The 25,058-nt window shown below is 46.7% G+C and overlaps 1 protein-coding gene across 2 annotated transcripts in view; it reads right to left on the bottom strand.

The window, feature by feature from the left end:
• LOC310698757 (UDP-N-acetylglucosamine--peptide N-acetylglucosaminyltransferase 110 kDa subunit) overlaps positions 1-23,481 on the bottom strand; it is a 77,918-nt gene extending 54,437 nt beyond the window's left edge. The window contains exons 1-4 of one of the 2 annotated variants that reach the window (XM_083486302.1): positions 23,122-23,481; positions 14,426-14,576; positions 3,265-3,508; positions 88-156 (exon numbers count right to left, since the gene is read on the bottom strand). In XM_083486302.1, coding sequence (XP_083342428.1) covers positions 88-156; positions 3,265-3,508; positions 14,426-14,576; positions 23,122-23,158 — 501 coding nt within the window. In that variant the 5' untranslated portion in view covers positions 23,159-23,481. Of the gene's footprint in view, positions 1-87; positions 157-3,264; positions 3,509-14,425; positions 14,607-23,121 lie in introns of both variants that reach the window. The other variant, XM_083486301.1, reaches the window with a different exon arrangement.
• Positions 23,482-25,058: the final 1,577 nt, after the last annotated feature.

Genomic DNA, 25,058 nt, shown 5'->3' with positions numbered 1-25,058 from the left:
CAGGTCAGCGGAGCATCGAAGACTTGGCGCAAGCGTTCACATTCTCAAAAGACTGATGTTTTAAAACTCATTCTACAGAACACCTACCTTGGCTTCTTCCAAGCGACCCAGGGCTTTGAGCAGATTCCCCAGGTCACTACGCACGCAGTACAAGTCCTGGAAATTAAACGCATCGGGTCAGTCCCCAAAAGAGGAAATGGCAATGTCAAAAGATCATATACAGTGGGGCCTCGGTTCTTGAGCAGCTTAGTTTCCGAACAACTTGGAACCTGAAGGCTACAAGCCCGGAAGGGGGAGTTCCGGTTTTCGAACTTTGCCCCAGAAGCTGAACGGGTTCCTGAGCTTCTGTTTTTACTGTTGTGCAGAAAATTTAAGTCCCCCACAATTGTAATTAAGGTTTTTCTCATCCTGTTTTACCCTTGCGCAGCAAATTTAAGCCCCCCCCCCATTGGGTAATTAAGGCTTTTTTCATCCTGTTGTACCCACACAGCTAATTCAAGTCCCCCACCCCGCATTCTAATTAAATCCTTCCGTTTCTGATTGCCATGTTCTGAGGCAATATTTGGTGCTTTTGTTTTTGCTATTTTTTGCGTTTTTGTTTGTGTGGCTTTTTCATTTTTGTGACTGTGGCTTGTTTTTTTGTTTTATGATTGATTGATTGATTGTGTGACTGCAGAAATGCATCAGAGCACCCTATCCAAACAATGACTATCATTAGTTCAGGTCAGAAAAAAAAAATTAATTTTTATCATCTACGATACTGTCTTATTTCTTTTATACTACAGAACATTAATGATTGCTTTCATTTTATGGATCAATAGTCTCGTTAGATCAGGCATGGCCAAACTTGGCCCTCCAGATGTTTTGGGACTACAATTCCCATCATCCCTGACCACTGGTCCTGTTAGCTAGGGATAATAATAATAATAATAATAATAATAAGTAGTAGTAGTAGTAGTAGTTTTATTTATACCCTGCCCTCCCCAGCCAAGGCTGGGCTCAGGGCAGCTAACAAGCAATAATAAAAACAAGTTGAATGAATACAACTTAAAAACAAGATTAAAATACAACATTAAAATAGTGAAACATTAAAATATTAAAATGCAGCCTCATCACAGGAGGAGAAAGGGAAAAGAAAAAAGAGGGGGAGGGAGTCAAATTGGCTCCAAGCCAAAGGCCAGGCGGAACAACTCTGTCTTACACGCCCTGCGGAAAGAAATCAGATCCTGCAGGGCCCTGAGAGTTGTAGTCCCAAAACATCTGGAGGGCCAAGTTGGGCCATCTCTGCATTAGATGTGAAATGGCATGTGAAATGGCTGTTTTAGGGGTTGTTTTTCAAAGTCTGGAACGGATTAATCCGTTTTGCATTCCTCTCTATGGGAAAGTGCACCTGGGTTTTGGAACGCTTTGGTTTCGGAACAGACTTCCGGAATGGATTCAGTTTGAGAACCAAGGTACCACTGTATATAGAAATTGTACAGTCTCTCATTATCTTCGTCCTTCGTATGCTTGGTTCCTTTAAACATCAGAACCTTGCGGAAACGGACAGGTCTTGAAAACACCACCAAGAATTACACAGCAGGTAGCACTCCTTTGTTGATTCAACGTGGGGACAAAGTCAGCCCCACTTAAGACCCCCAAAGCGCTGCCCCAGATTAATATATGTGGCGGTATGGACTCTGATCTTCCTGGACTGGTACCAACAACAGGGGGAAGACACAAGCAATGAAAGGAGAGTAGCATAGATGGCCAGTTTCAGGTGGATAGCCGTGTTGATCTGTCATGTTGTTTAGTCATTTAGTCGTGTGTGACTCTTCGTGACCCCATGCACCAGAGCACGCCAGGCACTGTCATATTATGACTATGATCTGTCATAGTCATAATAAATAACAGGATGAAAGATGAAAAATTCTTTTTGAATAATTCCAGTGACACCTTAAAGATCAACTAAATATAAGCTTTCAAGGTATGAGCTTTGACCTATACCCCCCCATAACAGGGCTTTCCTTCCCCAAAGAAGGTCAACAACTTTGACCCCCCCCAAATGGGGGTAGATCACTGCCAGTTTTTAATTCTGTAAGTAGATCACAGCCTTTTGGGAGTTGGCCACCCCGATATACAATTAGAAGATGGGGAACGATTATGGAAAGAGGGAATTAATTTGACGGCTTGCAGTTCGCTGAAAGAAAATGCTATGGCATCTTTTAAGGCAGAATACTCTTCCTCGGGGCAAATGGGGGTTGCCTGAGTCGTGAATGAAAATGACCCCGTATTAGGGAAATGTATTCTGGCAACCTCCCTCTTACACTCTTTTGAGAATTCAACTGACTGCTTTTGACACCCTTCTGATGCAACCTGGGCACGGGGCCCTCTAACAACCAGTAACTCATCTAATAGTTGAAATAAATAAAATCTGAGTATCTGACAAAGTGTATATTACACATGAAAACTCATACCTTGTATTTAGTTGATCCTTAAGGTGCCACTGGAACTAAAAAAGATTTTTTGTCTTTCATCTTGTTATTTGTTATGATAGATGGGCAGTGTAAGCCATCACCTGGGCACTTGTTTAAGAGTGTTTAAAAACGCTCTTTCAAACAGTCAGAGCAAAAGCGATCCCATATTTCTATGCATCAGCAAACCTGCTTCAAAAAAAGACTAGGAAACTACTGAGGGGAGTTCAAGCCTTTAGACATAGGTGAAATCATTACAGCGCAGTACCACTACAGCCTCGGGAATACCTAAGAGACTTAAATGGTAAAGGTAAAGGGACCCCAGACCATTAAGTCCAGTTGTGAACAACTCTGGGGTTGCGGCACTCATCTTGATTTACGGGCCGAGGGATCTGGTGTGCAGCTTCCGGGTCATGAGGCCAGCAAGACTAAGCCGCTTCTGGCGAAAGCAGAGCGGCGCACGGAAACTCCATTTACCTTCCTGCCTGAGTGGTGCCTAATGATCTCCTTGCACTCGGACGTGCTTTCGAACAGCTAGGTCGGCAGGAGCTGGGACCGCGCGACGGGTGCTCACCCCGTTGTGGAGATTCGGACTGGTCGACCTTCTGACTGGCAAGCCCAAGAGGCTGTGGTTTGCACCACAGCGCCATCCGCGTCCCACTTCCTAAGAGTCTTGGCCTTTCTGAATAAGAAGAGCCAGCTGCAAAGCTTTCAAATCTGAAAATGGAATTGCTTTCGGAATCGCACTGTTCAAACCACAACTCAAGATTTCGGAGGGGACTCAGCCTTCTCCCGGAGGAATTCAACTTACAGGGTTGTACTGCAGGGCAGAGACATAGGCCTGCACCGCTCCTTCCATGTCGCCTGCGGCAACTAAAGCAGCGGCGAGGTTGATGTATCCGTCAATGAAGTCCGGCTTGAGGCGCAGGGCATGCCGATAGTGCTCGATCGCCTCCTGCAGTTGGCCCCGTTCCTTGTACACGTTTCCCAGATTTGAGTAGGCTTCGGCCAGCAGCGGATTCTGCTTGATTGCCAAAGTGCTGAAGTGAGCAGACCTGGGGGGGACGCAATATCATCTGGCATTTAATCTAATAGGTACTTTCATTTTTGTATATATATAAAATTTCCTCTTTTATAACCAATTACAATCAACAATGATTCAATTTTACATTTTACATTCTGTCCCGCCCCGCAACTTCCCTCATCTTCCATTTCTGGTTTGTTACAAACAGTGTTGTTTTCTGCATGTTGATGTACCATATTTTTCACCCTATAGGACACACTTTTTCACCCCCAAAAATGAAGGGGAAATGCGTGTGCGTCCTACGGGGCAAATGCAGGCTTTCGCTGAAGCATAGAGAGCAAGAGGGGTCGGTGCGCACTGACCCCTCTCGCTCTCCAGGCTTCGCGCAGCTCTCCACAAGCCGTGGGAGCTTGCGGAGTGCTGCCTGTTCTGGGGGCTGGGGAAGCTCGGGCCTGGGGGGGGGAATAAATTTTTTTAACTTTTATTTTCCCCCAAAAAAACTAGGTGCGTCCTGTGGGCAGGTGCATCCTATAGGGCGAAAAATACGGTGCTTTAAATATTGTTACCTTATCTTCCTCCATATGATAATGAAATAAAATTGTGAATGTTTATTCAAAACCTGCCAATGAATCCATTTCTTTATGTTGTTTTTGTAAATAGGTTGTAAAAGATTCCCATTCATTTTTAAAATCTCTTTTCATGCAACTTATCTGTTAACTTTGCTAATTCTGCATAGTTCATTAGTTTTTCTTGCCACTGCTCTTTCGTTGGTACTTCTTCAGTCTTCCAACCTTGAGCTAATAAAATTCTTGCCGCTGTTGTAGCATACATGAATATTTTCCATTTCTCTTTCAGTAGTTCTTGAGCTGAGATGCCTAACAAAAAGGCTTCTCGCTTTTTAACAAATGTAATTTTGAACACTTTTTTCAATTCATTATATATCATTTCCCAAACGTTTTTAAGTATTTTACTTTCCTACCACATATGATAAAAAGTGCCTTATAATAGGTACTTTCAACCCTCTTTGGTACCATCACCATCACATTATTTGATGGTGTACAGAAATCTACAGAACTTCCACACAAAACCATGATTCCTGGCTTGAGGCAAACAAATTCTGCTTGAGCAGTGGGAGAAGTAAATTGCATTTTGTGCAACCTGACAAGATGCCCACTCTTTTCATCTGAACCCATTAGGAGTTCCAGCTGATGAATGTTCAGTTTAATATTTGCATTTCTCTGCTCTCTGCCACATCCACCTGCACTTGCAACCACACTGTCAAAAACCTTCTGAATTAGGTGCCAAAATCCCAATGGAGCAGAAAAGATTACTGATGTATGCAACCACAGCTGCTCGGATCTTAATGGACCAAAGACAGAAAGAAGACAAAGTCCCTAGCAGAGAAGAATGGCAGATTAAGTTGATGGAACCAGGCAGAGGGCCTTCTCAGTGGTGGCACCTGCCCTGTGGAACGCCCTCCCATCATATGTCAAAGAAATAAACAACTATAGGACATTTAGAAGACATCTGAAAGCAACCCTGTTTGGGGAAGGTTTGAAGGACTGATAATAATAATAATAATAATAATAATAATAATAATAATAATAATAAATTTTATTTATATCCCGCCCTCCCCAGCCGAAGCCGGGCTCAGGGCGGCTAACAACACTAAAATAGTGCAACATTATAAAAACAGCATAAGAATTAATTAAAATCAAAATCGATGGCAACCATAAACTAAAGTATTGTAAAGATTGCCGAGGGAGGGAGTCAGGCTGTGCCCTAACCAAAAGCCTGGTGGAACAGCTCTGTCTTGCAGGCCCTGCGGAAAGATGTCAAGTCCTGCAGGGCCCTTGTCTCTTGTGACAGAGCGTTCCACCAGGTTGGAGCCGCAGCCGAAAAAGCCCTGGCTCTAGTTGAGGCCAGCCTAACCTCTCTGTGGCCTGGGACCTTCAAGATGTTTTTATTTGAGGACCGTAAGTTCCTCTGTGGGACATACCAGGAGAGGCGGTCCCGTAGATACGAGGGTCCTAGGCCGTGTAGGGCTTTGAAGGTTAAAACCAGCACCTTAAACCTGATCCTGTACTCCACCGGGAGCCAGTGCAGCTGGTATAGCACCGGATGGATGTGATCCCGCAGCGAAGACCCCGTACAGAGTCTCGCTGCGGCATTCTGCACCCGCTGGAGTTTCTGGGTCAGTCTCAAGGGCAGCCCCACGTAGAGCGAGTTACAATAATCCAGTCTGGAGGTGACCGTCGCGTGGATCACAGTGGCTAGGTCAGGGCGAGAGAGGTAAGGAGCCAACTGCTTAGCTTGGCGGAGATGAAAAAATGCCGCCTTTGTTATAGCTGCAATCTGCGCCTCCATGGAGAGGGAGGTATCGAAGATTACACCCAAACTCTTAACGGACAGTGCTGGCACTAATTGCACCCCCGCAAGAGATGGGAGTTGCCCCCTCAATCCCATATCATCCCGTCCCAGCCAGAGGACCTCTGTCTTCGAAGGATTTAACTTCAACCGGCTCCCACGTAACCATCCAGCCACAGCTTCCAAGCATCTGATCAGTGTGTCTGGGGCCGAGTCAGGATGGCCATCCATCAACAGATAGAGTTGGGTGTCATCAGCATACTGATGGCAGCCCAGCCCAAAACTCCGGACAAGCTGGGCGAGGGGGCGCATAAAGATGTTAAAAAGCATCGGGGAGAGAATCGCACCCTGAGGCACTCCACACACCAAGGAGTGGCGGGATGACAGTTCCCCCCCAAGCGCCACCCTCTGTCCCCGACCAGAGAGAAACGAGCGCAGCCATTGAAGGACTGTGCCCTGGATCCCCACGTTGGCAAGGCGGTGGTCCAGGAGTTCATGATCGACCATATCAAAAGCTGCTGACAGATCTAGAAGAATCAGCAGCTCCAACCAGCCTCGATCCAGCTGTCTACGAAGATCATCTGTTAGGGCGACCAGAGCCGTCTCGGTCCCATGACCAGCACGGAAGCCGGACTGGAATGGATCCAGAGCCGATGTTTCATCCAGAAACCTACCAAGCTGTTCAGCAACCGCTCTCTCAATCACCTTACCCAGGAATGGAAGATTCGAAACTGGGCGGTAATTGGATAGATCTAAGGGATCTAATGATGTTTTCTTTAAGAGCGGACGCACCACTGCCTCCTTCAGTTCCCCTGGGAATGTCCCGGTGCCAAGGGACAAATTGATGATATCCCCCAGGGGGGCCCACACCTCGTCTGGACACGCTCTAATCAGCCAAGACGGGCACGGGTCGAGAGGACAAGTGGTGGGCTTTCCAGCTCGGAGGAGTCTGTCCACATCGGCTGGGGATATCCGGTCAAAGTGGTCCAATACTGGACCCGAGGACAGTCGAGGGGCCTCCAGTTCCTTTATTGTATCCAATTTGGCAGGGAGGTCATGGCGGAGCGACAGGACCTTCTCCGCAAAAAAGCTCGCAAATGCCTCACAGCTGTGTGTCAAATTGTTATTTAAATTTGGCTGTCCTTCGAGGGACGCTAAAGACCGAATTATACTAAATAATTGTGGCGGGTGAGAGCTAGCGGATGCAATGGAGGCCGAGAAGTAGGACTTCTTAGCGGCCTTCACTGCCATCTCGTAGGTTTTCATTAAAACCCTATAAGATGTTCTTGAGGCTCCGTCACGGGCACCCCGCCATACTCGCTCTAGCCGTCTGAGGTCCCGCTTCATTTTCCGGAGCTCCTCAGTAAACCAGGGAGCCCGGTTTCTGCGGGGTCGCAGAGGGCGCTTAGGTGCGATCTCATTGATGGCTGCCAGGAGCTGGGTATTCCAGCCCTCAACAAGCTCAGTCAATGAGTCGCCAGGGGGAGAAAGGTCCCGCAAGGCTTGACGGAATCTATCAGGGTCCATCAGCCTCCGCGGGCGAGCCCAAATCGGCTCACCACCTAAGCAGGGTGGGGGTGGAACGTCAATCCTGGCTTTCAGAGCGTAGTGATCAGACCATGGCACCTTCATCGAAGGAAACATGATCACATCTATACCGACGCCAAAGATCAGATCCAGCGTGTGGCCTGCTTGATGTGTGGGGCCCGAAACAAACTGGGAGAGCCCTAGTGTCGCCATGGAAGACACCAGGTCCAGAGCCTGTGAGGAGGGAGTGGCATCGGCATGGATGTTGAAGTCCCCCAATACCAATAGGTTAGGGAACTCCAAGGCCCAGCCGGCCACCGCCTCCAGCAGGCCTGACAGGGTGGCTGCTGGTGTGCTAGGTGGCCGGTACACCAGCCAGACAGCCAAGCTCACCTCGGAGCCCCACACTAGGCCAACACATTCAATGCCGGGGATCGATGGCGGTGGTAGAGCCCTGAAAGAACAATCTTCCCGGATTAATAGTGCCACCCCTCCCCCCCGGCCCACAGTCCGTGACTGGTGGAGGACGGAAAAACCCGGGGGCGCCATCTCTCGTAAGGTAACAGTATCCCCTTCGCGCACCCAGGTCTCCGTCACACAAGCCAGGTCGACCCCCTGCGAGATGATGAAATCTCGCAGGGTGGCGGTTTTGTTGCCTATAGACCTGGCATTGCACAACACCAGTGACGGAGGTGAGTAATCCTTGCTCACCCTACCCTCGTCTCTCGGGATGGGGCGCAGATTGGAAGGGGTACGAGCATATCCGTATCTCGATCCCCTTCGCCTATGACATCTGCCCCCACCGCCATACCTCCCTCGCCCCTCCACAGTAGGAATCCCAAGCCTCATACTCGCCTCCATTTACAAAATATAAAAGCAAACAAACAAACAAACAAACAAACAAACAATTACCCCAAAACAAAACCAATCCCCACCCCACTCAACAACCATCCCACCCCAACCCAAAATAAAACAAAATAAAATAAAAATACATGGATAAAAAACCACCGTTTCTGGTGATACAACAAAATAAAAAGTAAAAACACTTTTAAAACACTTTAAAACAAAAAGTGATGTTTTAATGTATTTTTAATCTTTTGTTGGAAGCCACCCAGAGGCTGGGGAAACCCAGTCAGATGGGCTGGGTAAAAATATAAGTCCAAAATTTCAATAAGCAATGGAAGAAATATATAATTTACTATATCTTAAAAACCATTGTAGACAGCTAAAATCATGGGTAGGCAAACTAGTGCCTGGGGGCCAGATCTGACCCAATCACCTTCTAAATCCAGCCCAGTCCAGGAATCAGTGTGTTTTTACTTGAGTAGAATGTGTCCTTTTATTTAAAATGCATCTCTGAGTTACTTGTGGGGCATAGGAATTTGTTCTCCCCCCCCCCAAAAAAAATACAGCCACCCCAAGGTCTGAGGGACAGTGGACCGGCACCCGGCTGAAAAAGTTTGCTGACCCCTGCCTAAAATCATTAGCAGGATGACTATGACACTTGTAGTTTAATGTTGACTTTTGGACATAATGGAGATGTAAAAGATGTGGATTATTATAAAATATGCCAGAGGAAATGGTTAACAAAAGGACCCTCAAAGGGGAGAAAGCAAGCCCAGGAGATTCTTTGGAATCTTGTTTTCATGTTGGTTGTTGGATAATCGATCGGAGGTTTCCCAGGCCACTCACAGGTCCTTATAATATCAGTGGAAACAGTTGATCCAGGCAAGTATTAACCGCTTTCGATTTTAACCTGAGGATTGCCATTTATCCAGTCTAATCTTAATTTCAATTTATTTGAATTAATTTTAGGATGCATTTTAATCTTTTGATTGCTTGTTTTTATGTATATTGTATTCTTTATATGATTCAGGTAGGTAGCTGTGTTGGTCTGACACAGTCGAAATATATATAAAAATAAAAAAGAATTGTCCAGTAGCACCTTAGAGGCCAACTAAGTTTGTTCTTGGTATGAGCTTTCGTGTACATGCACACTTCTTCAGATACACCGAAAGAGAAGTCAGGGTAGTAGGAGATGGGTGATTGGCTCAATGGGTATGGTAAACCTGTTGAGGACTGTTAAGGACTGCAAATACAGTGGCACCTTGGGTTACAGAAGCTTCAGGTTATAGACGCTTCAGGTTACAGACTTTGCTAATCCAGAAACAGTACTTCGGGTTAAGACCTTTACTTCAGGATGAGAGCAGAAATGCACGGCAGCGGCACAGCAGCTGCGGGAGGCCCATTAGCTAAAGTGGTACTGTTTTAAACAAAACCTGCCCTTATTCCCCTATGGGGTACAGAAGAGCCCTTATAGAGTCCTTTGTAGGTTTTCCATCAGTAGGAGAAAATAACAGAGGTCAATGAGAGAATACTGAGAAGTAAAGCAGTTCGTAAGCCTGATCTTTATTAAAGCTGTTGCAACAGGGTACTCCCCTCACACACAGGAGAGGTGAGGAGGACCCAGAACAAAGGTGTGCCTCCCCTTATATAGACATTTTGAAATTCCCTGCCCTGGAGCTTAAGACCACCCCCAGAAACATCATACATACATCACAGAAGGTGTGCAGCCCAAGACCACCCCCCAGATACATCATACCTACATCATAGAAAAGGCGGTCAACAGAAATCTGAGTGCTTCGTTTATCTCCTGTATGCCAGGTTATCTGATAATGCCTTATCTGATTGCCTTTCCTGATAGTCTGGCCATTCCTTTGAGATGGTAATCACTTAACTCATGAGACAATGGGAACGTTCCCTCACCCTCTCCCTCCTTGCAGAGAAACATTTGGTCAGTTTGGGAGTCAAAATGGTTTCAGGACTGTATTCCTGTGCTGCTCCAGACATGTGGTTTATATATTTATGTACATGTTTCTTTGGTACATTTATGAACATTTATTATATATCTAAGACCTTAAAATTCTTATAACAATTCCCCCCTTTGAGGATGTAATTTTTTCTTAAAAATTTTTGCCCCACAAATAATAACATGGCATGTTGTAAGTGGATACCTTTGTGTAAATATAGGATATCACATAAAAATAACACATGTTGCATTTTGTTACTAAATTACTTGTGGCATTCTAACACTTTGGGAGAAACTTTTACTCAATAGTGGTCTATGCTTTATACACTTAGCAGGAAGGTCCACTAATGACTGAAAAATGCAGTTTGTTTTGTTTCTGCCTTTTTTTGCATGTTCTCAGGCGTCAAAGTTAGCTTCACCATACCACAGCAACAACAATCCCTGATGAATCCCCTTAGGGCTTTCATTTTGGCCACGTAGCCTTGTCTTTGCCTTGGCCTTTCTATGGGATTTTATTATCAAAGGCTCATGTCTTCCACTCATGGGAAATTGCTCACTTGCTCTTAAGGGACCAAAAAGCTAGTTGCAGCCTGGATAAAAAGGTAAAGGGACCCCTGACCATTAGGTCCAGTAGTGACCGACTCTGGGGTTGCGGTGCTCATCTCGCTTTATTGGCCGAGAGAGCTTCCAGGTCATGTGGCTAGCATAACTAAGCCGCTTCTGGTGAACCAGAGTAGCGCACGGAAACGCTGTTTACCTTCCCGCCGGAGCGGTACCTATTTAGCTACTTGCACTTTGAGGTGCTTTCGAACTGCTAGGTTGGCAGGAGCAGGGACCGAGCAACGGGAGCTCACCCTGTCGCGGGGATTCGAACCACCGACGTTCTGATCGGCAAGTCCTAGGCTCTGTGGTTCCACAGCGCCACCCATGTCCCCTTGCAGCCTGGATACACTTGCCTTATGCAAATTGAGTCCAATTAGAATTTTTATAACCCCATGGTTCTCAACTTTTCAAATCAATCTGTAAAACAAACAAACAAACAAACCAAACCAAAACAAAAAACACTATTCCGGAAAAAGGGTACTTGTCCAAATTAGTCAATTTAACTCTATAAGGGATCATTCCTGCTAAATCAAGGCATATATGCCTTCATGAATCTGGTGTTTCATGGATCTTGAAACTTCTCCTTGGTAAAGCGAGTTTTAACCCATTTTAAAATGGGTAGGGAAGGTTGGCAAAGTGCCAGGGGGGACAAGGAAATGTGGTCATAATATTGGACTACGCAATAGCCTGATCTATTAGAAAGCATAAAATGCACGAGAATCCTCCATTGGGGTGTAAACAAGAAGACACCATAAACTGAACATAAAAACAATTACACACAATAATTGGGTCCCCCCCTTTGTGGAAATGACATACTGTCAGACACATTTTAGCATTCCTACATAATAACTCATAATACACACAACATACAAATAATCCCACACCAGTTTGATATCTTGAGGCAATCATGTGTTTTGAGACAATTCTTGCTGTTTTACATCTCTTTGACAAAATTTTTGTTAATTTGGACACAGTACTTCAGGTTAAGAACAGTTTCAGCTTAAGGATGGACCTCCAGAACAAATTAAGTTCTTAACCTGAGGTACCACTTTAGTCCTACAGGAGAAAGCAAGGAATAGTATACAAATGATTAGCACATGTAATGAGACAAGAATCCAATATCTCTATTAAGACCAGGTCTCTCCATAGTTTGCAGTTTAATGATAAGTCAACTTATCACTAAACGGCAAATTATGGAGTTTACAACTTGCTGAATTGCAACTTATTACTAAACTGAAAACTATGGAGAGACCTGGTCTGACTAGAAATATTGGATTCTTGTCTCATTGCATAAGCTAAAGCTATTTTTGGTCATCTGCAAACCATCCCTTGCATTTTCCTGCAGGACTAATTGCAGTCGTTCACAGTTGCCAACAGGTTGACCATACCCACTGAGTCCTACTACTCTTCAGAGAAAACCCCCGCCCCACCCTCCCACTATATATCAGGGTCTGGGGACTCCCCTCCTTCTATATATCAGGGTCTGGGGACTCCCCTCCCTCTATATATCAGGGTCTGGGGATTCCCCTCCCTCTATATATCAGGGTCTGGGGACTCCCCTCCTTCTATATATCAGGGTCTGGGGACTCCCCTCCCTCCCTCTATATATCAGGGTCTGGGGACTCCCCTCCCTCCCTCTATATATCAGGGTCTGGGGACTCCCCTCCCTCTATATATCAGGGTCTGGGCACTCCCCTCCTTCTATATATCAGGGTCTGGGGACTCCCCTCCCTCTATATATCAGGGTCTGGGCACTCCCCTCCCTCTATATATCAGGGTCTGGGCACTCCCCTCCCTCTATATATCAGGATCTGGGGATTCCCCTCCTTCTATATATCAGGGTCTGGGGACTCCCCTCCCTCTATATATCAGGGTCTGGGGACTCCCCTCCCTCTATATATCAGGGTCTGGGCACTCCCCTCCCTCTATATATCAGGGTCTGGGCACTCCCCTCCCTCTATATATCAGGGTCTGGGGACTCCCCTCCCTCTATATATCAGGGTCTGGGCACCCCCCTCCTTCTATATATCAGGATCTGGGGACTCCCCTCCCTCTATATATCAGGGTCTGGGGACTCCCCTCCCTCTATATATCAGGGTCTGGGCACTCCCCTCCCTCTATATATCAGGGTCTGGGCACTCCCCTCCCTCTATATATCAGCGTCTGGGGACTCCCTCTATATATCAGGGTCTGGGGACTCCCCTCCCTCTATATATCAGGGTCTGGGGACTCCCCTCCTTCTATATATCAGGGTCTGGGGACTCCCCTCCCTCTATATATCAGGGTCTGTGGACTCCCCTCCCTCTATATATCAGGGTCTGGGCACTCCCCTCCCTCTATATATCAGGGTCTGGGCACTCCCCTCCCTCTATATATCAGGGTCTGGGCACTCCCCTCCCTCTATATATCAGGGTCTGGGCACTCCCCTCCCTCTATTTATCAGGGTCTGGGGACTCCCCTCCCACTATATATCAGGGTCTGGGGACTTCCGCTTCAGTGTATCTGAAGAAGTCTGCCTGCACACAACAGCCAAGTGTTGTTATTATTATTGACTACAAGTATTAAGAAGATGTCAATCATGGAGGCACAGGTCTGTAATCCTTTTTTAGGAAAAGGTTCAGCTTTGCTGGCATCCTCTCAATATGGACAAGCAGAGGAAGGCTTCCTTTTGGGAACCATAAAATCACCCATCTCCTACTACCGTTCTGAGAAATACCCCACCCCACCTTCCCACAATATATCAGGTCTGGGGACTGTATCTAAAGAAGGGCGCCTGCACACAAAAGCTTCGACCAAGAACAAACTGAGTTGGTCTCTAAGGTGCTACTGGGCAATTTTTTATTTTTATTTATTTATTTTTGGCTATTTTTGGTCATCTGCGTACTCTCCCTTGCTTTTTCCTATCGGACTAATTGCAGTCGTTCACAGTCACCCACAGGTTGACCATACCCATTGAGTCCTACTACCCTTTGGGGAAAAACCCCGCCCCACCCTCCCACTATCTATCAGGGTCTGGTTAATAATAATAAATAATAAACTTTTATTTGTATCCAGCCCTCCCCGTCCGAACCTGGACTCAGGGAGGCTAACACCAAATAGGTAACACTGGTATAAAATCAAGCAATAACGAAATTACCTCCTGAAAACAAGTCAGAATCAAATTCAAATCCAATTAGATGCCTTTCCGCAGGATTAGGGTTGGGAACAGTAAACGCTCGTCAGGCCCAACTGTTTGTGCTGCTCTTATATGGGCCTGTGAGAACGCTGGGAGGCCTCTTTCATACTAGACTTCGGTTTCTGTGTATCTGAAGAAGGGCACATGCCCACATAAAGCTTAGACCCAGAACAAACTGAGTTGGTCTCTAAGGTGCCACTGGACCTTTTATTTTATTTTATTATTTCTATGATGTTAACCCAGGGTTCCTCAACCTCAGCCCTCCTGCTGTTTTGAAACTACAATTCCCAGCATCCCTGACCACTGGTCCCGCTAACTAGGGAGTTGTAGGCCAAAAAACATCTGAGGGCTGAGGTTGAGGATGCCTGTTAGCCACTCTGTGCCCAGTTTCAGCAGGGGAGGGTGGGATACAAATGAAATGTATTATGGTTTTATTATTATTACTTTGAAAGGCCCCAACCTCCTACCTGTCCAGCCTGCGACATTGAAAGTGAATGGATGAGAGCAGCAACAGGACGCCGGTGTTGTCGGGCTCTTGTCTCCACAGTTGCATGCAGTGCCTCTCAGCCGCTTCAAAGTCTCCTGCCTGGTACTCCCGGTGAGCCAACTCTGCCAGCCCTTGGAAGGAAAGCAGACGTTTTGTTGGTTCTGAAGGATCACCAAGACATTTGGAGGGGGGAAACAAAAAGTTAGAAGAGGGGAGGCAAAAGAGGACAGATGGCAGTGTGCAAATAAAAAGGTGAAATGCTTGGCGTGATGCAAAACCCTAAGGGGGTCTGCCAGGAGAACACAAACAGATCAGCTAAATGTCAAAAGCAGGGGTCAGCAAACTACAATTCCCATCATCCCTGACCCTTGGTCCTGTTAGCTAGGGTCGATTGGAGTTGTAGTCTCCAAACAGCTAGAGGGCCGAGTTGGGCCATGCCCGATCTAGAGCAGTGGCAGCCAAACTTGGCCCTCCTGCTGTTTGGAGACTACAGTGCCCATCACCCCTGACTGCTGGTCCTGCAAGCTAGGTATGATGGTAGTAGGCCAAAAACATCTGGAGTGCCAAGTTTGAGGAAGCCTGCTTTAAGGTATATAATCTGGTGGAAGGCGCGATCATGTTGGGCGCCTTCTGACCTTCTTTGACGTAGAAGCATTGGGAAGAGGGCAACAGGAATGAGCTGCATGTAGGCAGCTGGGGAAGCCATACAGGCTACACCAGTGGTCAGCAAACTTTTTCAGCAAGGGGTCGGCCCACTGTCCCTCAGACTTTGTGGGGGGGCGGACTATATTTTTGGGGGGGGGATGATGGGTGGGGTAGAATAATAAATTATTATTATTATTATTATGAACTGGTCCTGAGTCTGGGCTGGGGAAACTGAGCCAGATGGGTGGGGTATAAATAATAAATTGTTGTTGCTGCTGCTGCTGCTGCACATCTCATAGAAAAGTATGCTAAGAAACTGTGTGGTGGGCTTTACGCAACCTTCATTGATTTGAAAGCTTCATTTGACTCAATTTTGTGAGTGAAACTCTGGGATAAGTCGAACTCCCCAAGTAAACACAAAAGACAACTGTGCATTAAATGCTTATTTCAGGGGTCAGCAAACTTTTTCTGCAGGGGGCTGGTCCACTGTCCCTCAGACTATGTGGTGGGCAGGACTATATTTTGGAGGAGGGGGAAATGAACAAATTCCTATACCCCACAAATGCATTTTAAATAAAAGAACATGTTCTACTCGTGTCAAAAACACCAAGCAGGCACCACAAATCACCCAGAGATGCATTTTAAAGAAAAGCACACATTCTACTCATGTACACACACTGATTCCCGGACCATCCGAAGGCAGGATTGAGAAGGTGATTAGGACGCATCCGGCCCCTGGCCCTTAGTTTGCCTACCCATGGTCAAAAGGATCAGTCACCTTTCATTTCATTCGATCCCTTCCAGTGCCATAAAATCCTAGAATTCTAGAGTTGGAAGAGTCTTCTAGTCCAAATGCCAAAATTCAGGAATCTGAACATACAGCCCACCCCAACCAATTTGATACTATACCAGATAGTGTTCGAAACTCAGATATATAAGCTAGGCGCCAAATGGCTTCTTAGACCAAAGTTACAGTCAACAACACGGAACGTCTAGTTCTCATTTGGGGGCAAAAAGGCTCCAAAGTCTTATTTTTCAAACGATGGATTGACAGTGATTGATTCTGAGCTGAACATTTGGCTTGTTCAGATGACAATCTTGAGCTAGGTGAAAATCTTTGAGAATTGAAAGAAAAAAAGCCATATATATACAGGCCCATTCCGGCCTCTTTTTCTTAAGGGTGACTGCTCCTACTCAGGGTAGATAAAAATCAATGATTTAAAAAATAAAATAAAAATCAGACTTTTAAAATAAAATGCTTTTGGAGGAAAAATCTTTCTAAAGATAGTTTTCTATTTAAGTTATAGTCCAAAGGCTATAAACTTAGACTGAAGGAAATAAGGATTTGTTTTAAGATTTTCATGTGTGCTAAAACTCAGTCTAAGGTTGTTGTTGTTTTTATTTTTAAAAAAAGTTAACCGCATCAGTTAACAAACATGGATACATATGCTACCAAGTTATTTTTGAGTTAAATAAATTGTTTAAATTGTTATGAAGGAAATGTTTTTCTCTCCTTCCAATCAAATACAGCAGAAGAGTTGTCCAAATATAAACTGTTAACTTATGAAACCTCACCATGATTTCATAATTATCGGTCTATGTATTTCTAATAGTAGAACCAAATCAGTCATTTTAGACAGAACTGTAAAAAGGACTCTGAAAAGTTATTATTCCAAAAATGAAGCCTTCCTCCCCATTGTCAATATTAAGAGGATGCCAGCAAGGTTGAACCTTTCTGTAAATAAAACACATTTTATCACTCCAAAAAGAAAACCTTCCTCCACTTGTCCATAATAAGAGCAGGGGTAGGCAACCTTAAGATCAACTAAACATAAGCTTTCAAGGTATGAGCTTTCATGTGTAATACACACTTCATCATATACTCTGAAGCAGACGTTTGCCATAAAAGATGTAACTCACAGCTGACGCACATTTCACCTGCACACATTCAGCTTGACATGCTTGGCTAATAATAGTAAGCCACTCTGGACAGCTTCCAACAAAAGATTAAAAATACTTTTAAATATCAGTCATTTAAAACTTCCCGGAATTAAAAAAAATTAAAGGGCCATGTGCCTTTGGCGATCCCACTCTCCCTCATCCCCAAAGTGGTTTCACAAGATGCCATTTAAGCAAACGTGACCCCCAAGCTAAGTTGAGAATTGCCTATATATACAGAATTTTTCGTTTGGACACTTTGAACCGTTTTCCAACCGAGATCAAAAGGTTCTAGTGGTTGACATTAGGACATATAGCAAATATTGACCACAAACTCGTCTCTTTCTTCCAGGCAATGTAAAGGGACATCAATCCCCACCCTTTGAGTTTTGAGTGATTGATGTTTTAATGTACCGTATTTTTCGCTCTATAGGACACTTTTTCCTCTCCAAAAATGAAGGGGAAGTGTGTGTGTGTGTGTGTGTGTGTGCGCATCCTATGGAGCGAATGCAGGCTTTCGCTGAAGCCTGGAGAGTGAGAGGGGTCGGTGCGCACCGACCCCTCTCGCTCTCCTGGCTTCAGGCAGCTATCTGCAAGCCTTTGTTTTTTTAAAAAAAAATTTTATTCCTTTATTAGTTCTTACAAATCACATCAGCCAGAGCATACAAACACTTAAAAGAGAAAGTAAATACATAAAAGAGAAATAAAGAAAGAAAAAGAAAGCAAAGAAAATGAATATAAGAAAAAGACACACTTACAAACATTGCACATTGGCTTCCTTCCATCTCGGTTTAGGTTGAATAAACTAATACCCATTCTGCAGTTATATTATAATAACTCTATACATTGCAGGTTTTACATTCCGTCCACTGTTATTTTTTTAATTCCCAAATTATCTTCCATATAATTTAAAAATTTATCCCAATCATTTTTTAACTTTACATTTTTTTGATACCTGATCCTCTGTGTCAATCTCGCTAATTCAATATACTCAAATAATTTCATCCGCCATTCTTTAACCGTGGGGATATTAGGGGTTTTCCAGTTTTGCGCTAACAGAATCCTCGCCGCGACCGTTGCATATTGGAAAAATGTTTGGTCTTCACTTTTGATCTCCCCTCCGATCATACCTAGGAGGAACGCTTCAGGTTTTTTGGGGAAGGTATATTTCAATATTTTCTTTAATTCATCATAAATTTGTCCCCAAAATCTTTTTACCTCGTCACAGGTCCACCACATGTGGAAAAAGTTACCTTCTGTTGTTTTGCATTTCCAGCATGTGCTATCTCCGGTCTTGTACATCTTTCCCAGTCTTGCCGGGGTGATGTACCAACGATACATCATTTTTTCTAAATTTTCTCGGAGAGTGGCACAAGCTGTGAACTTCATTCCACTCTTCCATAACTTCTCCCAACTATCATGTTCTAAATTATACCCCAAGTCTCTAGACCATTTAACTATAACACCTTTCACCTTCTCATCTTTAGTTTCCCAGTCCAGTAGTTGATTATACATTTTATCTGCAAGCCTTTGGAGAGCTCCGAAGACTTGCGGATAGCAGCCTGAAGCCCGGGGAGCGCAGCGCCAACTCCCACTGCGCTCCCCGGGCTTCAGGCAGCTATCCGCAAGACTTATGAGCGCGGCGGGAGTTCCTGCCAGGCTCCGAAGGCTTGCGGATAGCAGCCTGTAGCCTGGGGAGCGCAGCGTCAACTCCCGCTGTGCTCCCCAAGCTTCAGGCAGCTATCCGCAAGCCTGAAGTCCCCAGCCCCGCAAGCTCTGGGAGCAAAGGCGAGGTTGCCGCTCCCCAGCCCCGCAAGCTCGCGCAGCCTCTCCCGGCTGGAGAGGTTGTGCACAGCTAAAGAGGAAGCTAAGACAGCAAGCAGGATGGATCCCGCTCGTTGTCTTGGCTTCTTTGCTCTTTGGGGCTGGGGGGATTTTTTTTTATTCCCCCCCCCCAAAAAAAAACTAGGTGCGCCCTATGATCCGGTGCGCCCTATGGAGCGAAAAATACGGTATTTTTAATCTTCTGCTGGAAGCCACCCAGAATGGCTGGGGAAACCCAGCCAGATGGGCGGGGTAGAAATAATAAATTATTATTACGATAATTATACCTATATTCTCTGCTGCTCCTGGGAGGGGCTTTGTGGAACCCCTGACTGCAACTGTGTTTCAAATATGTCTGTTTCTTTTGTTCAAAAGCAAAAGCAACCACACACTACAGTTCAGGCTTCCTCAAACTTGGCCCACCAGATGTTTTCAAACTACAATTCCCATCATCCCTGACCACTGGTCCTGCTAGCTAGGGATCATGGGAGTTGTGGGCTAAAAACATCTGGAGGGCCGAGTTTGAGGAAGCCTGCTGTAGTTAAATGAGAATATGCAATGAGCAGATGGCTTCTTAAGGAGTTAGGACCATCACCTCTATCATTCAGGCTGGATGTAATCTAGCACAACATCGACTTCTCTGTAATTTTCCTTTCAAGCCGGCTACTTATTACGAGGTCAGTAAACAAGATCAGCAGAGCAGGTTGACACCTAGAGCTGAATTTCAACTGCGTAGACATATTTTTTTATTTTCATGTGCTGCCAATGACCAGGCACAGCACTCGGGTATGAGCTGAGATTTAGACTACATCACATTCACATGTCACACTACCTACATAGGGCCTTTGCAAGTAAACCACCCAGGGCCGGATTTACGTATTAGCTCAACAAGCTCTAGCATAGGGCCCCCCTCTCTTGGGGGCCCCAAAAACATTAAAGGGAAAAACCCTGGATGTACATTTCCAAAATATAAGATAAAAAACGAATAAAATAAAACTGACACACAACAACAGTGTTTGGTGTTGTGTCGGCTCCTATTTGTGATGTGCAAATGGCTTTAGATACCTATCAGGTCCATAAGTTACCATCTAGCATGTATTCAACACAAAAAACAGCAACAATTTGTTGTTGACAAAGGACAGCTGGACACAGAAAGGGCCCCATTACCTTCAGTTGCTTAGGCCCTCATCAAACCTAAATCCGGCCCACTATCTATCATCAATCAATCAATCAATCATCTATTTAATCTATCTATCAATCTATTATTTATCTATCATCCATCTTATCTATCTATTTCTCTCTCTATGCTAGTGCTGGATTTACATATAAGCTAAACAAGCTCTAACTTAGAGCCCCACTCTCCTGGGGGCCCCCAAAAAAATTAAAGGAAAAAAAACCTGGATGTACATTTCCAAAATAGAAGGTACCGTATTTTTCGCTCTATAGGACACACTTTTTCCCCTTCAAAAATGAAGGGGAAATGTGTGTGCGTCCTATGGAGCGAAGATGCCATAGCCCCGCGACCCTCTCCCAGCTGGAGAGGTGACGCGCGGCTATGGCAGGAACCTCTACAGCCCCGTGTCACCTCCCCAGCCGGGAGAGCGCGCGCGGGGCTAAAGAAGCCATAGCCCCGCGACCCTCTCCCGGCTGGAGCCTCTCCGCTGCGCCTTTCCACTGCTCCCTGACCTGCTCTTTGGGGCTGGTGGTGGGCTTCCCCCCGCCAGCCCCAAAGAGCAGGTCGAAAGGAACCTGAAGCCTGGAGAGCGAGAGGGGTCAGTGCACACCGACCCCTCTCGCTCTCCAGGCTTCCAAGGTAGCCACCTGAACGCACCTTAAACGGCACCTGGTTTTAGAGCGGGAAAACAAGAGGGGGAAAGTTCTCCCCCTCTCTGTGCAGCGCCTCCTACCGCTTCACTGAAGGGGCGCTGGGCAGAGAGGGGGAGAATTTTTTTTTCTTGTTCTCCCCCCTCTAAAACAAAGTGCGTCCTATTGTCCGGTGTGTCCTATGGTGCGAAAAATATGGTAATTAATCTGAGTTTTCTGGGAAATTTTGAATGCAAAGGTTTTCCAGTGCCCCTAATCTACTAGGAGCTGAGAACACCTGAGTTTCGTACAGCACTATACAGTACATGCTTGCTGTGGATAATGATCTCCAAAAAGTGAATCTGAACTGCCTCATGTGGTTGACATCCATTCATTCTGCTTCCTCTTTACAAAGCAATGCATTTTTAGAAATGGAAATTTCTCTAAGGAAAATAACAAAACGGTAAAAAAATTCCATCCCGCTTTGCCGGTCCACAATAGAGGTAGGAACAAAGAGGTGCAGCTTGGGGTGGAGAGAAAAAACAAACACTAATGGTCTCCAAATACTAGATCATGGGTAGGCAAACTAAGGCCCAGGGGCTGGATCCAGGCCAATCACCTTCTCAATTTGGCCCGTGGACTGTCCGGGAATTAGCATGTTTTTACATTAGTAGAATGTGTCCTTTTATTTAAAATGCATCTCTGGGTGATTTGTGGGGCATAGGAATTCGTTCATTCCTCACCCCCAAGTTTTTTTTAGTCCCCCCTCCCCCAGGTCTGATGAACAGTAGATCGGGCGTCAGCTTAGAAAGTTTGCTGATCCCTGGACTAGATTGTGCGACTGTCTTTCCTCAATAAACCAACAGTCTTCAGCCAGGTAATTTAGGATATTCAGCAACCCCAGATGAGCAGATCTAAGAAGCGTAAATCTGCTTATCTATTTGCCCCAGGGGGTGGTTTGGTCAAGCTGGGTTCCAGGGCTGCAGATAGGCACAGAGGCTGCCCGCCCACCCCAACAAACAGCTGCTACCCTGCCTAGTGACTGTATTTTTCCATGTATAAGACTGTATCCCCCCCCCCCCATTTCTTTAATTCTTGATTTCCTCGACATCTGATGGGAGGGCATTCCACAGGGCGGGGGACCAACACCAAGAAGGCCCTCTGCCTGGTTCCCTGGAAAGGCCCTCTGGAAAGGAACCCTGGCCTCCAGGGTGGAGACGTTCTTTCAGGCCTACTGGGCATAGGTTCTATAGGCAAAGTGAACTCAACACAGGCTCTCCTTGTGCATCACCCGCGTCAAAACAAGCGTGAAAGAGAGAGAGCAAACAATAAGAGAGCGGAAAGAAGCAAGAGCGCCTCTCCTACTCCTATTTATTTGGCTTAGTGAAAAGAAGATCCCCTAAAAAGCAAGATTTGCAGCCAGACAAAATGGGTATTTTAATATTTTGCTGGGAGCCGCCCAGAGTGGCTGGGGAAATCCAGCCAGATGGGCAGGGGATAGGTTAAGCATCCCCAAACTCAGCCCTCCAGCTGTTTTGGGACTACAACTCCCATCATCCCTAGCTAACAGGACCAGTGGTCAGGGATAATGGGAATTATAATCCCAAAACAGCTGGAGGGTCAAGTTTGGCCATGCCTGGTATAGGTGAAACTGACAGGGAAGAATCCGGAACCAGCAAGCCTTCCACAAAGACTGGAATAAATTTACATTACATTTGAAAGACAACTGTAAGCAATCAACATCATTAGCAGGGTGATCTGAAGATTTGCCAGAGGAAACTGGGATCGAATTCAGGATGCATAATGGAATAACTTCAGGAACAACATCACAAGAATAGGAAAGGACGTGAAATGCATAGGAGGCAGAATGGAAGTTTGTAAAAACCATCGGGTGGGAGGCTCAGCAGAGCCAAAGAGATTTGATACGAGGACATGAGGTCATGCAATAAGACTGCATGTCAAATGAATAAAAATTATTATTATTTTTAAAAAGCAGATGGGCGGGGTATAAATAATTAATTTATAATCATCACCATCAATTGTTGTTGTGGTTGTCACTAGACCAGGCATAGGCGAATTCCAGATGACTTGAGGCCACAATTCCCATCCTCCCTGGCCACTGGTCCTGCTAGCTAGGGATGATGGGTGGTGTAGTCCCAAAACAGCTGGAGGGCCTCAGCCTCCGGGGGCAGCCAAGGCGGCGCCACCCGCCACACCCCCACCGCGGGCCGGCCCTCTCCCCGTCGGGGGCCAAGCCTCCTCCCCCCGGCCTCCTCCTCCTCCTCAGTCCGACCCCGACGGAGAGGCTCCTTCGCCGCTCTGCGCCCTTTCGGGGCCCAAAAGGCGCTCGGGCCTACCGGGCCCAGGCCGGCCGCCTGAGGGGAAAGACCTCCGTCACATCCGGGGACTCGCGCGCGCCTCGTGGCTCTCCCCTGAGGGGCTAAGCGCCTCCTTCTCCTCCAGTACCTGTGCTGTCGGCAACGTTGCCCACGGAGGCTGCCATGGCTCCGGCGACTCAACTCCCCGTCCGGCAGCGGCAGCGGCAACTTGCGAAATGGCGGTCGGGGCGCGCGCGGAGGAAAGCGCTAGCCAGAACCGGATCTCCTTTCGACAATGTAGGGACAATGTAGTCCCACCGCTTCCCGCGCCTCGGAGGGGGGGCGGCGCGCTTCCCTGCCGCCGGATGAGAAGTTGAAAAGAAGAAGGGAGGCGAGACGCCGAAGTATCCCGGGCTAGAGAAGCCGAAACGGCTGTATCCTTCCCCCGCGTGTATCCCTCCTCCGCGAGAAAGCCAACACACTGCAGTAGATTGGACGGCGCGCATGCGCACTGGAGTACACTCGGCGCCTCACCTAAGGAAATGCGCGCGCTCCGTCTGCTGGCGCGCATGCGCTCTGAAGGACACTCGCCTCTGCGAAAGAAATGCGCGCGCTCCATCGGCTGACGCGCACGCGCTCTGGAGGACACTCGGTTCGCCTCAGCGAAAGGCTGAGGGGTGCCGCGCGCAAGGGCCGGCGGGAAGGGGGGAAAGGGCGGGAAAGCGATGGCCGAGGGCTGAGGCAAATCAAGATTCGTTCATTCGTATTGTTGTTTTGTTGCGATGGGCGAGGGCTGACGCAAAGATTTATGCATGCATTCATTCATTAAGTGATACATTTTTGATAGTCATTCAGTGCCTCTTTCGATTACAGTATTTCTGGAAAATTGGAAATTCCATATGTCGGTCCCACTGTAGCGGCAGACTTCCAGCAGATTATGGTCTGGGTCTCGGAAATACAGTAGTGCCCCGCAAGACGAATGCCTCGCAAGACAAAAAACTCGCTAGACGAAAGGTTTTTTCGTCCGCGATTTGCCTTGCAAGACGAATTCCCCTATGGGCTTGCTTCGCAAGACGAAAGCCCATAGGGAAATCTCCGGGCAAGTCTCCGCCAGCAGCGGCAGAGCTGCCGCTGCTGGCAGAGAGATCCGCGAAGCCTGGGCGCGCTGCGCGCAGGCTTCGAGATGCCGGCAAGTCTCCGCCAGCAGCGGCAGAGCTGCCGCTGCTGGCAGAGAGATCCGCGAAGCCTGGGCGCGCTGCGCTCAGGCTTCGGGATGCCGGCAAGTCTCCGCCAGCAGCGGCAGAGCTGCCGCTGCTGGCAGAGAGATCCGCGAAGCCTGGGCGCGCTGCGCGCAGGCTTCGGGATGCCGGCAAGTCTCCGCCAGCAGCGGCAGAGCTGCCGCTGCTGGCAGAGAGATCCGCGAAGCCTGGGCGCGCTGCGCTCAGGCTTCGGGACGCCGGCAAGTCTCCGCCAGCAGCGGCAGAGCTGCCGCTGCTGGCAGAGAGATCCGCGAAGCCTGGGCGCGCTGCGCGCAGGCTTCGGGATGCCGGCAAGTCTCCGCCAGCAGCGGCAGAGCTGCCGCTGCTGGCAGAGAGATCCGCGAAGCCTGGGCGCGCTGCAAGACGAAGAGAATTGCGGAACGAATTAATTTCGTCTTGCGAGGCACCACTGTAAACGATTTTATGGGGCTAAGCGCCCCAGTTTTGGCCGCTGGGCCTTCTTCAATGCTGACCCCACAAACCAGTAAGAAAGCGAATTTGGGGGGGGGGGGGAGGCTGAAATTCCATCAAGGGCCATTCACAACATCACAATAATAATAATAATTTCCAACACCTTTTTAAAAAAATAGATTTTAAGTGTTACAACTATTCCATTCATTGTTAAAAATAACACTTAAAGTTAAACAAAAAACCACAAGAAACACCAGAACCTGATAGTAAGATTCAACATCTAATAACAATAACAAAAATGTTATTTAAAATAAATTTTATTTTTTAAAAAATAAATTTTAAAAATCCAATTTTTAAAAAAGAATTCATTGCAGCCCCTATCCTAACCTTCAGGTGTTCCACCAGCTGTTCCAGA

This window comes from Podarcis liolepis (genome assembly GCF_965112155.1).
Source record: "Podarcis liolepis genome assembly, chromosome: Z".
NCBI classification, from domain to species: domain Eukaryota; kingdom Metazoa; phylum Chordata; class Lepidosauria; order Squamata; family Lacertidae; genus Podarcis; species Podarcis liolepis.
This window is presented reverse-complemented; position numbering and strand designations above follow the sequence as displayed.